The 16,965-nt window shown below is 40.5% G+C and overlaps 2 protein-coding genes across 3 annotated transcripts in view; both read right to left on the bottom strand.

Annotated features, from left to right (window-relative positions):
• Positions 1 to 2,873, bottom strand: part of schip1 (schwannomin interacting protein 1) — a 215,428-nt gene extending 212,555 nt beyond the window's left edge. The window contains exons 1-2 of the mRNA XM_061046786.1: positions 2,743 to 2,873; positions 2,400 to 2,493 (exon numbers count right to left, since the gene is read on the bottom strand). Coding sequence (XP_060902769.1) covers positions 2,400 to 2,493; positions 2,743 to 2,765 — 117 coding nt within the window. The 5' untranslated portion in view covers positions 2,766 to 2,873. The remainder of the gene's footprint in view (positions 1 to 2,399; positions 2,494 to 2,742) is intronic.
• Positions 2,874 to 3,806: 933 nt separating this feature from the next.
• Positions 3,807 to 16,517, bottom strand: mfsd1 (major facilitator superfamily domain containing 1). 2 transcript variants are annotated; one of them, XM_061046775.1, is made up of 17 exons: positions 16,309 to 16,517; positions 16,068 to 16,120; positions 15,635 to 15,747; positions 15,462 to 15,504; positions 14,732 to 14,799; positions 14,430 to 14,538; positions 14,232 to 14,334; positions 13,644 to 13,742; positions 13,206 to 13,317; positions 11,724 to 11,780; positions 9,712 to 9,868; positions 9,501 to 9,598; positions 9,235 to 9,347; positions 9,082 to 9,129; positions 8,855 to 8,921; positions 5,323 to 5,428; positions 3,807 to 4,435 (listed from the first exon to the last, which is right to left on the bottom strand). In XM_061046775.1, the coding sequence occupies exons 1-17, from the start codon at positions 16,475 to 16,477 to the stop codon at positions 4,376 to 4,378; spliced, it is 1,575 nt and encodes a 524-aa protein (XP_060902758.1). In that variant the 5' UTR covers positions 16,478 to 16,517; the 3' UTR covers positions 3,807 to 4,375. The 2 variants fall into 2 exon arrangements, with proteins under 2 accessions (XP_060902758.1, XP_060902759.1); XM_061046776.1 differs by lacking the exons at positions 3,807 to 4,435; positions 5,323 to 5,428 and adding an exon at positions 5,619 to 7,416 and having other exon boundaries at positions 16,309 to 16,516.
• Between the last annotated feature and the right edge of the window lie 448 nt (positions 16,518 to 16,965).

Below are 16,965 nucleotides of genomic sequence, written 5' to 3'. Positions count from 1 at the left end.
TCTGCGATGTACAGTGAGAGAGGGGGGGGGGGGGGGGGGCATTTAACCTTAATATAGAGAGAGAGAAGAAGAACAAGAAGAAGACATCCCAAGAAGTGTGGGGCTTGGTGGGCTGTGACGAGTAGCACTCCATCACAGTGCGAAATGAAACACTTGAGAGGGTTCCCCCAGCTACTACTAACCAATAGGGAGCTGTTCTGGTTAACATATGGTGAGGGAGGGATCCAGAGCTTGTTCACACACAGATGCAGTCTCTCCCTCACACACTATCATTGGTAAAGGGGGCTCCTTCAAAGGCTGACTCATCCGTTATGTCCAAGCCAGGCTTCCAAGACACGATAATGGGATGTCATGGAAATGACACGAAAATTGGCAGGAGTGTTTTGGAGTGTTTTGGAGGAAGTGTGGTGCATTTTCCCTTTCAGATTTCATTTTTCTTTCCAGTGGCATTAAACCAAAGCACACACACGCACAGAGTGGATATATAATTCTCTGTCATATGACCGTGGCGGGCCAAGAGACACCTATCTGTCAGTGTGCAGGCTCATCTCGCTCGTGCACGGGTTATTACGACTCAATCGCAGGGCGTTTGAGTGAGCTGGAGCAAACAGCACTCAGCGAGGCTCTGTCCCACTGGGGCAGAGACGATAATGCACTTCTGAAATATGACACCCTTCCCTGGCACAACACTCCCTCTATGTACATCCCTCTCTCTCTCTATAGATATATATATATACAGTCTTACAGCAGGCTTTAACTGTGTCTGACTCCCACGGTTTGTGTTGCTGAACTACACCTGTGTGTGTTGGATTTCTGTTCATTAAAACCCCTGGAACAATTTCCCTGCATGTTCACGGCAAGAGGCCTTGTGCATAATATTTATGAATGATATCTAAATTCAAACAGTAACTGCTGTGTCAACAATGTCACCTGCACTGTGTATTTCGTGTTTAACCCCATTAAATATGACCCCATCGGCAGGCTGTTTAAATAAGCTCTGTGTAAAATGGTTAACAACTGGGACCCCATGGCTGTAAAATGTAGCCGTCCCATTGATTATGGGGTAATAGCTGGATAGATTAATGTGTTCCTCTGGGGGGGGGGGGGGGTTCATACCTCCACAATGAATCTGAATGGCATGCACAGACACAGCAGGCGGAGAAGCCCCCATATTCAATAACCTGCATTTCTGCCCTCAGTCATATTTCACACGCCAATTACTGTTTCGTCCTTCACTAGGCTTCTTCTAATTGTCCTCTGACAAGACATCTCACAGACTTAAGCTGGATCCAACTGAGACATGTCATTCATTTAAATGAAATTCAACCGATAGGTGGTGCAGTGTCAACAAATCTGGGGGCAAAATTGGTCAGTTTAAGGGAACATGCAAGGAACAAGAGTATATTTGAGGGTGTAAGAGTGTGTGTGTCGGAGGGGCTGTTGTACAGTCAGAATATATTGCAGAGTAAGTCAAATCTGTGATGGAACAGTGCTTTCAAGGCTCACGCGTTCAATATCCCCAGCCGCCAATAATGCGCAACACTACATCACTGGCATTAAATATTCAGAAGCTCAATGCAACCAGGTGAACTTGTGCACCTACGCTCATCGAAGCACAAGCAGAAATCCTCATGTACTTCTGTGAAAGATGATTCTAACCATTCTGATTCAAATAATCTGGAAAATTATCACTTTTGCCCTCCTAAAACTAACGGCGTGGGGTTTTTAAAGCATATTCTCCCTATGAGCTCCAGTCTGTGAGAAGCTGTGAATATTAGCTTGATATGCTCTCACTGCTGCCCTGCTGATAATGAAGGCGTTTAGAGCAGGAGGTATGCTATGTATGTAGTATTAATGAGACCTTTTCAGCTGCTGCCATGACAAAATTCTGTAAGTGGCCTAAAGCTGACATGAAAAAGCAATTTTCCAACACATATTGCATTCAGCCAAGTGTGCCGTTTGAATGAGCGAAAGAGGGGAGATAAATTTAAAGCAGTTAAGGTTGGACACATGGAAGGGGAGGGGGAGGGGGAGGGGGAGGGATTTCGTTTTAGTTTCAAAAAGCAGCTCAGAAGAGTTCACTGTCCATGGTGCTGATGCTTCTCTGATGCCTCTCCAGCTGTTAAACCCCTGGGAGATATTTTCTTATGCATACTGAGGGAGATATCTAGTTCTGATACAATCTTCTGCATGTAAGGTCTATTGGCTTGTTTTTTTCCTCTGAGCAAAGAGTTTGCAGTCCAGTAGTAATAGCCTCAACTTACTAAAAATGATCAGAAAGTGTATTACATCATTGCTTAAATGTTTTGCATGTGTAAGCATTTTTTCCCTAGATAGATGAATAGATATCTACTTTGCTGTCATGACACATGATCTACTAGGTCATCTGAATCTCTTACCTGGTTATTAATGCACAAAGCAAGGTGTTTTCTCTCCCGAGACACAGCCAGAGCCCCGCTGCGCAGCCTCGCCTCCTCCCCCTGGTAAATGCCTCTGGAAGGACACCGCTCAAGTTAGGACACAAAACTCTCCAAATGTTAAATGCAATAATCCCTAAGTAACGTGAACAGCCTGTACTGCTCTGTACAGCTGCAGAGTAGATAACGTCATGCAAGATTTTTTTGTATTTTTTTTTTGTATCACTCCTCAGCTGTGCATGTCGTAGCAGTCTGTGCTGGAGCTTCAAATTTACCCCAAATTTAAACTTGTAGCAATAAATGTGGGATTCTGGTGAGCACTAACCTGTACGTGCCGTTCCTCAGCATGACGAGCTCCCTCTCCGCGCTGACACAGACACGGGGATGAAGTGAGAAGTGAGTCGGGAGCAGCCGGAGAGAGAAGACCACACTTGGAAAAATTCTCGCAGCCAATGGGACGCTGAGCGTGCGCGCGCTTTTATACCGCGTGCGTTGACGGTGTCGTTTAACTTGGCGATCGACTGTAATCACAGCATTAGTTATTCTGCACGCCTTCTCCCTGGGGGGGGGGGGGGGGGGGAGAGAGAGAGCGATCGGACTGGATGGTATATTATCCAATTAAGAGCTGCCTTTTGGAGAGCTCAACAGTTTGTGTGCCTATATAGTTGTTCACAATATTTATGTTTGCCTTATTAATGTTCAGGTATGGGTTTTAGGCTGTGATACGCACAAGGAGAACAGATCTCAGTGTTTTAACGAAGCACTTAGTATACCAAACAGCAGACATGTAGGTTTGATAAACTGGTAGGCTATTATAACACCTGAGCTAATATTTAGGATAGAGATTTTCCAAACATGTCCCACTCTTTGCCCACCACTAGGGCGTAAACAGCATGGTCTGTGACAAAAAGTTGCTTATAGTGTCTAGACTAGGCCTACTTTATATCGTAAGTGTTCCAAGTTAATTGGAACAGTTAGTTGTCTTGTGCGCTATAAAAATTAGTGACTGATTTTTCAAAAGTGAGACCACGTACAGTCTCATATTCTCTTGGTCGTACAGAGTTTGTGCGCAACAAGTTTCTGTGAACCCCTCAGGTTCTGTATCCAGCATCAGCATCAATGTCATATTTTGGACATGTTGGGTCTACATTCTACATGCATGGGAAGAGTTCTTTTGTCAACATGGTCATCATCGTCTCTAAGGAAAAAGGCGTTGAGTCTATAATTTAATTGCGTAAATCTTCTCCTTTGCTTCTGGGGGCGCTCAGTCTGAGGGTCCAGGTGGCCAAGGAGGTAGAGAGTGTGCAGAGCAGAGCAGACTATCCTGTGTGTGTGTGTGTGTGTGTGTGTGTGTGTGTAACTTAGTATACAAGCAGTCTACAAGCTGTGTTAATTTAATTCATTTTATTGTTTAAATATAAGATTATTTTATTTGCAAAAATTCAACAGGTCACAGAAATCCCTAACTTGTGAGGCATGTTTTTTTTTATCCCAATGATGTATGTAAGTTATTGCCACATTTAAAAAGTGAAGGATTGACATAATGGAAGGCACTAACTAACTTGATACACATGCTGGGCCTGTTGAGGGTGCTGAAGGTAGTTTTTAGAAAGTACAATACTGTGGCCAGAGGTGACAATCATTTGAGGGAATTGGCGCCCTCTGTCGTTTGCAGAAGGTTATGTCATTAAAACACCATCAGTCCAAATTCACATATACAAAAAAAGAGGGTTTTCAATAATAAGGCACAACACTTTAAGTCAGAAACGTACCCCAAGTCTGAACACTCAGAAAAACCACCACTCAAATAAAAGGTAAACTAACCAGAAGGTATAAAGTGCAAACATTTGGTTATAAAGAGGACACTTTATAAAAATCCTCTTTTTTTAGTGCATAGGCTACTTGTGTGGAGTCACAGAGCTACAGTGTTGGAGGTGCATGGAGCTGAATGAAGGGCATCACTTCAGAACACTTCGGTAGGCCAGTGATGACAGATGGGTGGAGCAGTGGTCTGGGAGCTGAACGGGGAAAAGAGATGAAAAAAAAGATATCTTTAGTAGACAAATGGCCTGCGTTTGATTTACATGATTGTAGCAGTAACATCGACAATCTACCATTTTCACATGGTAGCCATTTTTCTGTCACGCTCAGTGTACGGCGCTCAATGGATAGTGAAACTCCAGAGGGATACAGAGTCATATTTCAACTTAAATAACGTATAGAGACACTAGCTACAGTTAAAAAGCGTGATTTACATTCAACCTCTTCCTAACTAGCATTACTGTTTGATTAAGTAAGAAAGGTAGCCTAAAGCTGATGGAGATAGCTAGCTAAAGTTATCTTGGAATTAGCAGAATGTTAGCTGTTGTGTTAATTTTCCCAAAAGGTTAACAAATGTTTTGTTTTGATCAATAATGGGGTTGAGTCACATCAGCTAACCCAAAAGTCCAACCAATTACAAGCGAACATCATAGTTTCTATTTTGCTAGCATTACCATTAGCTGGGAAGTTACACCTTACTTAGTCTCTGCAACACTGTTAGTTATAAAACGGTTGAATGCTAATGTTTTCTGTTGTCTCAGTAACTTAATTAATATCAAATATGTAGGTTTAATTGAATTATTTTATTGTCTCTTAAGTTGCTCATCATTTAAGATGAGTGAAAAGTTTCTCAAATTCGATTAGCTAACTTGGAACACCATTTGAGCTTCCTACTTTGAGCGTGACTAAAAGAAAATGGTCTGCTGTATTAATAACAGAGAAGAATAGAATAACTTTATTGATCCCAAACTGGGAAATTGTGGAAAGTTTGGGATCAATAAAGTAATTCTAAGGCTAAATGTATGAGAGATTGTTAATGTGTTGTGTGTCAAATAATAAGCTGTGTGTTTGTGTGTGTGCATACCTGTGCACCCAGCCTGGAGAGGTATCTGTTACGTAAGCCAAAAGCTGACATGGGTGCTATTCTAGCAAGATCACCCTCGGTCAGTTTAGTGGGTCGTCTTTTAATCCTGCAGAAATAATGTTTCCATTTTTAAATCGCTCTACAGTCAGCTCGAATATATGAACAATAACAGGCTTTTAATACTACCCCCAGCATGAGTCACCTTCAGACTGTTGCTGAGGGAGGTGAAAATAACTTATCACCTAAAAGAAAATCTAATGCAGAAGAAAAAGGTGAACAATATCAGAGAACTCAAATGCTTCAAGAATGTGTTTAATTAAATGCCACTGTTCCTTGAACAATCTTGTATCAAATTATTTGGTTCTACAAACAACAAATTTTCAACTGACTTTTTGTCTAATCTCACTCTGATTGCACAACAGATAAGCAATTAGTCAGTTATATCATTTCCCATATATACACAGACCGTTAACACATTATTTATCAAAGACTGCATTGCTGTTAAAACACCAAAGTGCAAAGGAGTGGTAGAGCAGCATATATCTGTGTAATGCTGTGGTCACTTCTTAACTAAACACTACTGACCATCTTCTTATTTGATTTGGGCATCGTCCATAGAGCAACTAACACCAGATTGAAAAGCAGTGTTTCAAGTCCATTCCACCTCTCAACTCATGCAGCATCACTGACAGGTGTGGTCATGAGTGTACTTTTTTTGCACCTGTAACCATACCAACCAGTGATGTCACTATACTGCCTCATCCTAGGGTGCTCTTACATTGCTGCAGCAGTATCAGAAATTAAAGCATGGAAGGCAACAAAAAGACTTTCAGCTGATGATTAGTTATCAGTTATATTTTGCGGAGTATTATGCCCAACTGAGGTAGTGAATGTAGATCATCCACAGTGCAACCCTGATGACACCACAGGGAGACAAATCTATTTCCAAATGACTGGAATGCTAAGAGCTTTACATAGTGCATGAATATTTTGTGTCATCCCTTGGATTAAGTTAGTTAAAGTTTGGGACATTGCTCAAAACAAGTTAAATACCTGAGCTTGATAAATGAGCAAAACACAGTCTAAATCATTTATATGGAAGTGAATCTCAAAATGTCAAGTGAAAAAAACAATTAGTGAAAAGTTGAAAATGTGAATATCATTACACGGGTAAATGCATTTAAAAGTGTACTGCTCCCTTTTTTCTTATTATAGTAATGTTCCATTTGATGATGCAACAGAAAATGAAATCTTATGAACCTCTGAGTCTGAACCCAGTGAAGAGCAGATAAAGGAATTAAGATATAAAAGAATCAAGCAATAAAAATTAAAGACTAAAAACTATGCTCGCTTTGAGATTATCAACCATGAAAGGTCAATGAGGCGTATGATTAAACTGAAAATGAACTTAGTCTGCCAAGGGAGAGTCCAGTTAGGAAGATTTTGATAGCCAATTATTTGTGAGTGCTGACAAATGATTTGTACATAAGCGAGCTGCTGAGTTGTCTACAACAAGGAAAGTAACAGAATCCTGCTGACAACGATTTGTAACCATATAAAACAAGTGAATTGACATAGGAATCCTATATATATATATATACTATATATATCCTATAATTGCATTAACGTAATACAAAAAAAGCACTTTTTTTTCAAGGAGCTATAGGCACCTTTGCACAGGGTAAAACTGTCATCCTCTGCCGACCATATTAAAAAGGTTTAAAATGCTTTACAAGCATCTTAACTTTGTTCAGGAATTTACACACTCACACGCCCACATGCACGCACACACACAAACCAGTGGAAAGGGAACTTTGGAGAAGATAAAGTCAGTATAAGATGTCAGAGAGTCCAAAGCTGTTATGTGTCATATGTCAGAGTCCTGATAGGAACATGATCAGCTATTATTTCATTGTCGGTTATGTACAGCCAGGGCCAGACAGTCAGTTCAGGTGGGAAGAGCCACAGGTGACAGCACTGGGCGGAGTCAGTAGCGCAGTCCCGCCCCCATGGCAGTTGATTGACAGCTGTGGGGTGGACAGTGCAGCCTGCTGGCTCTGATGCCCCGGACTATGTGTGCTCCCTCATCATCATCTGGAAAATATCAGTCACAGCAGAGACCAGAGATATCAGTCAATGTTTTCATACAGCACAAGGCTTATAAATATCACAGAGCATGTTATAGCAATGCTGAGATCTATTTACACAGATTAGATAAAGGAAGAGACAGAAACACCAACAGAAACAGAAACTCTTTTTGCCAAGAATGAGAACAGAAAGTACTGCGACATACCAACCAAGAGGGATTGTGTTGTGCTTATCTTTAAAAACCGAATAAACCAACCGCAGGTGGTGTGTAATTGACACAGAGGAGTCAGAATGTAGGACTTAGAAGGCTAATGCTGAAATAAATTTACCCATCTGGTCTGCATTAAAGCGACCATTTCCTCAATCAGGGCTTGAAGTTGAAGTGGAAGTTGAAAAATGAAGTTTCGGTGCCGTGAGACAGCACAGTTGGCTTTCAGTCACACAATAAAAACAAACTTTGTAGCTTCTGGAAACTTGGTTTAAAATAAAATCTGATATACTTTTTTATATCTTACTGTTATTTATAAAAGACCCTTTACTAAAACATTAGAAGGCTGTTGTGGAATTGAATTTCCAGTGGCTTAAATCTTCAATTTCCACACAATTCAGAGTTAAACCTCGTAGTAAGCCACCAAAGCAGCAAAAACAATTCAATGAAATCACATTTTGTTATGACTTAGTTAAGTTAGGCAATAAGTTAAGAAAGACCTGCATGCACCAGAGCAAATCAAAATGGTTACTGGGTTCTTTGTTTTCTTTGGAGGTGAACCTGTAGTCTGAATGTGTTTCTTTTTATTTAAAACCTAAATACTCAGAATCCATGAACACTGGCAGTGATAATCAAACACACTGTACCTGCAGGGCTATGAGCAGTTTGGATGCAATAACTCCTCAATAAGAAATGTAAGTCTAATCAGCCGACACACAGAGGATAATGTGACTCATTACCTCTGTACACTCCTGAACCTTGTCAGCTATTAAAAACCAGAGGTTGTGGATGGACAGTAAAACGGAGCATAATTCTCTTCTACTCTGCATGCGAGTCATGTGGGCTGCGGTGCAGGATATGGGACTAAAGAGCAAACCCATAAAAGCATCTCTGTAGAGTCCCCTAATGAGGAAAACATCAACATTAACTCTAACTACTACATTAAAATAATGGTCAACCTTCTATTTTTTTTACCTCGCTGGATGCCTGGAGACTAAAATAAATAAATAAAGTAGAATAAAAGTCAGTAGATTTTGACTAAATGACCAGTTCATCTGAGGACACATCCAGAGTGAATTACAACCGGAGCTCTTACAAGTGTTTCAATCCGAAAATGCATTTGCCGCTTGATTACATGAGTGGCTTTTTAATTATGTTTCTGAGATGCTTGTCTAAATATTGGATGGAGTGGTTGGAAAAGCAGCGTTGGAAGGGTGAAGGGTGAAAGCTACTCACTCTGCTTCTGAAGAGGCCTCTTTCTGAAGTTTGGCTCGGGCTGCAGCAGACCGGTTCAGATCTCCTCCTGGAGGAAGAGAGGAAGACGGAGAGATTAAGAAGTGGCTGAGTCTGGTTGAAGGAGTGAGGCGTGATGAAGAGCAGAAGTGGACTGAAGAGTTTTCACGAGTGAAAAAAAAAAAAAAAAGAGAGGGTTGGAAGGTAGAAATGAGTGAAGCAGTGCTTACCTCTGAGATAATCCACAAAGTACAACATCACAACTGCTATCAGTGCAACTGCAAGGGAGAAATTCATTAATTACATCCCTTTAAATGTGTCCATCAGGAGTTTAAAAACTATACTGACATGAATTCAAGCACAAACAGATACATCTAACTTACTGCAGATACACGTGCAGAAAAACACTTCCAAAACGAGATATCCTCTTGTGTCAAGGAGGGCTCCTGCTGCCATGGCAATGAGAGCGAGTCCCAGGTTCTGGATGGACTGCATGCTGCAGTAAGAGAGGGAGAGGGGGAGAGAGAGAGAGTGATGCTACTACTTAGTATCAGCTCAGTTGTGATTCAGTTTGAAGAACGCGGCTGCAGGCCAAGTCCTGAAGATAATTCATGAGATCAGTCATACCACTGCAGTTACATATACATACAAGCCATAGGCTGTTCCCAGCTGATGCTCAGGTACCACAAATGCCACCATGGGCCACAGGGCACAGGCCAGCAAGGAGTACGAGACACCCAGGAGGGACTGTAAAAAAAACCAAAAAAAAAAACACAAAACCGTGAGAACACACACTTGACTGATTGAATTAATCCAAGTAGTACAGAGTATATAGTACAAAAGCTTTCAAGGGGCATTACCATGGCGATCCATGGGTTCCAGAATGTGAAGGCCAGCATCATATGAGCGGCGAGAGTGGCGACCACAGCGATCAATACCCAAACCACATTCTTACCCGTCCTATCCACCATAAAGCCCAGAATGGGAGATGCAGGCGCTGAGATGATGTACACAATACTGAGAAAGGTAAAAAATAGAAAGTAGAATGAATGAATGCAATATAGGTATGTAATGGAAATAAAGCCATTAAAAGGGTTCCCCGATTATGTTCAGTCAGGGTCTTGAATGAGGAGTAATGCAGCCCCCTAAGTTCATTATGTTCTGAAACATGTGGTTTCATCTACTTTCTGTTTCTGGCTTCCCTTCCAATAAGTAAAGATGTCCAGAAACCATTTTTCCTGCCCGATACCATCTGTTAATACAAAGTACCAATCTGTCATTGTAAATGGTAAATGGACTTGAGCTGGTATAGTATGGAGTTAGATCGGTCTCAATATTCACAAATGCACACAGAAAGATTCACAAATGTATTTCAATGCACACACAAATATATTTTATTCTATATAAATGTAAAACAAATCCACAAATAAAAAAATAAGATTCACAAATGGATTTCTGATTCACACACAAATATATAATTTACATTTATATTTAAAAACACATTTGTATCTTGTTACATTTATATACAAACTGTTCAGTCTGCATTTACAAACTGTTTGTCATTCAAGCGTATGTTTTAGTGTGATCACTTTAGCGTTACATCTGCGCACACAGCGATTAGGCTTGCTATCAGACAATCTGATTAAGTCATCTTTAATCTGACCAGCACAAATAGTCTCTGTGATTGTCGTACTATAGATGGAAAGTTGTTTATCGCGTTGGGTATATTGACTGCGTGTCGTTGGTTTAACTGGTGTTGAATAAACTGGTGATATTCCTGCCGATGTGTTAGGGCCGAGGCTTTTGAAGGACCCATTGTTTACTATGTTGTTGTCTGATTGATCGGCCGGATTATCACCAGTTTATTCAACACCAGTTAAACCAACGACACGCAGTAAATATACCCAACACGATAAACAACTTTCCATATAGTACGACAATCACAGAAGTGAAGTGATCACACTAAAACATACCCTTGAATCTACGCTACTGTGATTGGCTGAATAGGAAGGAGACATCTGATTGGCTACAGAAATTTCCCTGCTGAAAAAATGCATTTGTGAATCTAACCACGGCAGGGGAGTCTCAAAAGTCCCACACACAAATGCAGTGAGGTTCACAAATGACAAACAGTTTGTAAATGCAGACTGAACAGTTTGTATATAAATGTAACAAGATACAAACGTGTTTTTAAATATACATGTATATTATATATTTGTGGATTTCTATTACATATATACAAAACTATAAATATTTGTGTGTGAATCAGAAATACATTTGTGAATCTTATTTTTTTATTTGTGGATTTGTTTTACATTTATATAGAATAAAATATATTTGTGAGTGCATTAAGATAGATTTGTGAATCCTTCTGTGTGCATTTGTGAATATTGAGACCAATCTAACTCCATACTATAGCGCTTTTCTAGTCTTCTGGCTACTCAAAGTGCTTTTTACACCACATGTCATACCTACCCATTCACACACTGATGGCAGAGGTTGTTTGTGACCATCACTATAACCTTTCAAACACACATACCCCTCGGACAAGGCAGCAAGGACACATCGGACATGTGGCTGCAGGAGCAGATCGAACCCCCAACCTTCTGGTTGAGAGATGATCGACTCTACCAACTGAACCACAGCCGCCCCTTTATTTACCTTATCTGTCATGTTCTCAGTTTAAAGAATTTAACCTATTTTGTTCAAACCCTCTTTCCAAACAGAAACCAAAAGCAGTTAGTTAAGACATACATAAAAAATAATAGAAATGCCCTGCTAAAAGGCAAATACAGCACATCAGCAATATCACAGCGCTAGTACCCTTAAAGTAGATCGGGCTCAAAGGTCTTCTACACCTGCTCTGAGTTACCTGTTGACAGCTCTGGCCTCAGCGGGGGAGAAACCAAATTTTTCAATGAAGAACACCCTGCAAATAAAAAGACAGCATGAGCTTACAACACAGAGTACAAGGAGAGGAGGAGAAATAAAGTGGACTCTTTGAGCTGGGAGTTGTCAGTGCTCAACACTTTGTTTTCTGCTTCATTTGCATAACAACAATTTGCTCGGTGAGCACTGGTCGCTCTGTGGGAAAACGTACGAGCTGCTAAGTGACTTGAGAGTGCATTTCAGCGAAGGAAACTCAGGTTGTGATACCTTCAATTGTTTTCCTTCACTGCAAACCGATCGCTCAAACCTCTTTTCACTTCGGACTCTATTGCTGCATTCTCAGATTGTAATGTCACACTTTCCTTAGGCACAAGCTCTGAGCCCGTCCAATAGAAGCCAACACATTTACAATAAGAGGATCTTGTTTGGGAAGTGAACCACTGTTTTCATTAGAACCGGTTATGATTCTGATATTATTCATAAGCACTAAACCAACCTGAGGAGAGAGAGAGAGAGAGAGAGAAGTAGATGTGATTGAACCTATCGGGAACCTTTCAATTTCTTTGTTGGAGTAAATTTGTTTCGCCTTCATTATTTGTATTATGATGATGATGATGACTATTATTTGAATTATTGATAGGGTAGAGACAGCTTTTGTTGAGAGGCATTCAAATCCAAAACCAATTTCCCTACCTGGACAATAAAAGGTTGATTGAATCATACTAAATCATGTTTTATTGTATCGTACTTCATATTTAATAGAAGAATTCAAAAGGTTGTAATGGGCAGCAGAAAATAATTTATATACTCTTTTTTTTTAGGCCTTCATTAAATAGGACAGCTGAAGAGAGACAGGAAATGCTGGGAGGAGAGAGTGGGGGATGACATGCAGCAAAGGGCCGAGGTCGGATTCAAACCCACAGCCATTGCCACTATAGGACTCTGTACAGGGGGCGCGTGACATAACCGCTAGGCTCCATTTCATGTACTTTTGACTGAACTGTGTTTGGCAGTTTGGTATAGACTACAAGACCCTAACTTTCACGGTGATGGCTGTCCCCTTTTATTTAAAAAGATTCTATTGACATGTATAGTATCATTTTACTTTAAGTTGAATTTTATGTTGTTGCACTGCATTTTATCAGACCTGAGATCCCTGTTTACAGAGACAATGCAGTACAACACATCACCACAAGGATCTCAAAGCAAAATACAATACAGCCTAATTGAGGAGACCACACAGTGTTGACAAAAAGAGAACATAAAAAGAGTTCTGATTGGTCAGGAGTGTCGAATACACATATGATAAAATGTCAAAGTAAACAACACAAAACCAGGAATGGCAGTTTTATCTTACTAATTATTATTATGGATGAGGAGGTCTTTGTGTTGAACAGTACTGCAGACGACGTGAGAGAGCTTAAATGCATGTGGGGGAAAAGAAAGACACTGATGCAATACTCACTGTCCCAGCCCAATAAAGGGGAAAATAGCGACATAGTAGCCCACACAAATGATGAAGATGAGCCACAGGGTGAAGGGGAAGTCTTTCACGTCTGTCAGTTTGATCACTTCACCTAATATACAAGATGAACACACAGGCAGATTAGCTGGGCAGCATTATATTATTTTGCTTCAACAAAGCACGTGACATGTGTCTAACTCAAAAGGGGAAATTAATCTTAATCGTATGCAAAATGACTGTGCCTGTCATCAAACCAAGTCAGAGCAGAAAAAATGCAGGAGTCAATAAAGTGTCGAGGCAGAGGTGGAATTGCAACAAAAACAAAAACAAAAACATGGCAGTGCAGTCGGCCTTGCACAGAGTCACTGTAATCCTAGTAGGTATTGACGGATGAGGCCAAAGTGTAAAAAAACAAAAGACAAAGGACAAACTCATTACCTGTCTTTCCTTGTTCCTTGTCGAGGATCCTCTCTGCTCTTTTGTCCAGAAATGCCAGCACCAAGGCGCATATCAGAGAGAACAGGCAGGTTACAGAGGCTGAGGAGAGAAAGAAAAAAAAAAAAAAAGAGAAAGAAACAAGGAGGAATACAGGAGGAGACGATTATGAGAGTAAGGAAGTGAAAGATAAAACAGTTAAGATTGCTGCTGATTAATTTGATCGTTTAATGACTTTATCTAGAATGGTCAGATTAAAGTTTAACCAACAGTAGTGGCTGTAAAACAGAGACAAATAACTGCTGGGTGTGCACAACTGGAAGCAGTTCAAGCCTACCAAGAGGAAGTGACAGGACAACAACTATAAGAAGTGACTCTTCTTCTAACTCATGTGACTCATCTGTAAGCAGCCGCACTTTTTACTTCTACCACTCCTTCTGTCTCTGCAGGCTGTGTAATACGAGATCATGAGTTACAGAGAGAGCGCTTCTATCTCTGGCAGAGAGGGAAACACAGAAGATGTAACCAGATTCTTCTTGTTTGAAACGTCTTCTTGAGTAAAGCACATGATATTAAAAGTTGCATGTTTACCTATCATGAGTGACGCTCCGAGTGTGGTGTGTCCAGCAGAGCCAACGACGACTGCGAATTTGCTGTACACCCAGCCCATGATGTTCATGTTTACTGTGCTGCCCTTAAGACCAGCAGGAGAGGAGAATGAATGGACTAAAATGACCTCTGTCATTGATATCTATTTATTTTAACGCATTTTGTTGAGAGACACCTTACCAGCCTAGCCATGCTGAGCTGGAGGCCGAACACCAGGTTGAGCTCCTTGCCTTTGAACCAGTTGACTGCATATGTGTTCTGGGCCACAGCCAAGGACTCTCCTCCAATACTACACAGGGAAAGTACACAGATTACTGAAGTGAGCCTAGGACTTTCTGATTACAGCAGATTAGAAGTTTCATCACTTGTAAGGGGCACGCCAGGCAATGTATTAGACCCTACAATGCACATTTCATTCAGTAACTTGTGAGATCTTTTTCTCAAAATGAACACGTTTTAACACAACGGCAATATTTTCTCACCCAAACACGAAACGTCCGACTTCCATGAGCCAGAAGCGATTCACCAAAGCTCCAGAAGCAAATATTACCTGTGCAGAGTAAATCAGTTAAAATGTATTTCTTCTAAAAACAGATTTTTTTTCCTAATAGAGATGTTTACTTTGGTGACACTATGGTGTTTTAACACATACACCAAACTGTTTAGGTTAGCTGCATGTGGCAAAAGGCCAAATAATTCACCAAAGTTTAAGCTGAAATGTTCCCTGCAAGCCCCTTGGTAAAATGTTTGCATTTAGTTGGGGTGCTCCAATGTGAGTTAGCAGCAGGATCTATTCACTGCAATCAAGTGGGAGAGGGTGACGTTTATATAACACGACCTGTGAGCAACTGCTGTGATCGTCGTGCACCTAGTAAAGCTGCTTCATTCTCTTTTTTGCTCGCCAGAACGTCCTTAACCACTCCTTTGTTGCTACTGTGAATACCTCCAATTAGCCATAGCATTGAAAAGGCAAAAACTGTCAATACAGCAAAATTTCTGTGTTGCCTGTTTTACACCCCACCCTAACCCTCCTTACAACAGGAAAAATCTCCCATTGTGAGATGAATTAAAGGACAGGCAAGTCAGGACGATTTCAGGGGTTGCCTGTCCTGATTTAAAAAAAAAAAAAAATCATTTTCAGATGTGCATGTCTGGAAAGGCCATATTCTCTATTGAGTTAAATACCTTTAACATCTAAATGTGTAAACCCACCTGTCCAAAACAGACAAAGAGTGAGAAGATGATCGTTCCCAGCCTATAAGATGCACGAAAAAAAAAAAATGGAAGTGAGAAAGAAAAAAAGGAATTTGAAGATGTTCACTTCCAGTTACGATGAATTTACACAGTCTATTTAAAAAATGACTGCTGCTTGTCGGTCTTTTTACCTGATGCCAAAAACTCTGTCAATCATGAATCCCCCAAGGAAGCAGAGAACCACATTGGGCCAAGAGTACCAGGCGTACAATTGCATGAACTTTGCAGTGTTCAGGTTCAGATCCTGGTAAAGTCAGAAAGGAAGCAACACTTTGTTATTGTTTTGTTATTTTAAATCAAGTTTCACCTATAAAATCTGGCCACATGGTATAGTTTGATGAGTTAAAATACAATCCTCTTATTGCAGCACCTAGAAGTAGGTTAACTTGACTCTTCCGTTGGGATAAAGCTGATTTTTTTCACTATGCATAAGTACCTTTCTTAAAGCTGTTTGTCTTCTATGTAAAAAAACAAAAAAAACAGTCACTTATTGGGCTTGTCTCATGTGAATTACTTTATTTATCATTCTGGTGTACATTCCTGAATTCAACAACAATGAATTACCTGAATAACTTGAGTTTGAAGTGAAGCCGGGTTGTCATAACAGAAGTAGCTTCCTGAAAAACATGTCGCTAAATTAATGGACTACATTATACAACATATTTATGTCTGTATAACCCAGAGGTAAAAATAATAATAATAATGACACTGTGAGCTTTCTGTAAACCACATGTTACTCTGTAAACGTCCTAAATAGCCATTCGAGATGCTTAGGGAAATTAATGTGTACTATTTTACTGCTTACCAAATCCCAGAAAGCACATGAAAACCAGGACAACCACTCGGTGCAGGAGATGGTTGGGGTCGCAGATAGCCGGCAGTGTTTTACCGGGTCCTCCAGCCGCCTGTCTGCCGGCGGGCGACACGTCGTCCACATCTCCCAACAACCTCTGTCGGTCCTCCGACTCCGCCATGTTCGTTTGTTTGGGACACGCAGCAGGATGGGAGGAAAGTTTACGGCAGCGAGGGAGACGTAGAGCGATCACATGACCCGGCAGACGGGTCACGTGGAGTTTGCCCGCAGCTTTGCATCCGGTGTTTATATCGGCGCGTGCTTGGATTAAGCATAACACGGGAGCGCGCGAAATAGTCAGAGACACAGCTGTGGTGTGTTTGACGCGTAATATTTACAGACTGTGATTGGACAGAAAATATTCATTCTGTCTACTCGCCGTTATATTGAATAGTTTCTGCTTATTATATGTCTACACTCATGCACTTTAACTTATGTCAATACTGTCCATTTACAACTCTATTTTTGCACATTTACATTTAATCTTTCATATTTAATTTACAACCATTTACAACTCTGTTTTTGCACATTTACATTCAATCTTCCATATTTAATCTTCTTATTTAAGACTAGTAATGCTTAGTTAAATCCTGGTTGTACATATTCACA

Source organism: Labrus mixtus, chromosome 9 (assembly GCF_963584025.1).
Source record: "Labrus mixtus chromosome 9, fLabMix1.1, whole genome shotgun sequence".
Taxonomy (NCBI): domain Eukaryota; kingdom Metazoa; phylum Chordata; class Actinopteri; order Labriformes; family Labridae; genus Labrus; species Labrus mixtus.
This window is presented reverse-complemented; position numbering and strand designations above follow the sequence as displayed.

What these genes read in the sequence shown, in the direction of transcription:
- mfsd1 (XM_061046775.1), bottom strand. Translation starts at nt 16,477, where the DNA reads ATGGCGGAGTCGGAGGACCGACAGAGGTTGTTGGGAGATGTGGACGAC. An exon ending in CATGTGCTTTCTGGGATTTG is followed by an intron (nt 16,121 to 16,308) that starts GTAAGCAGTAAA and finishes CATGTTTTTCAG; the next exon opens with GAAGCTACTTCTGTTATGAC. An exon ending in GGAACCCATGGATCGCCATG is followed by an intron (nt 9,599 to 9,711) that starts GTAATGCCCCTT and finishes TTTTTTTTACAG; the next exon opens with TCCCTCCTGGGTGTCTCGTA.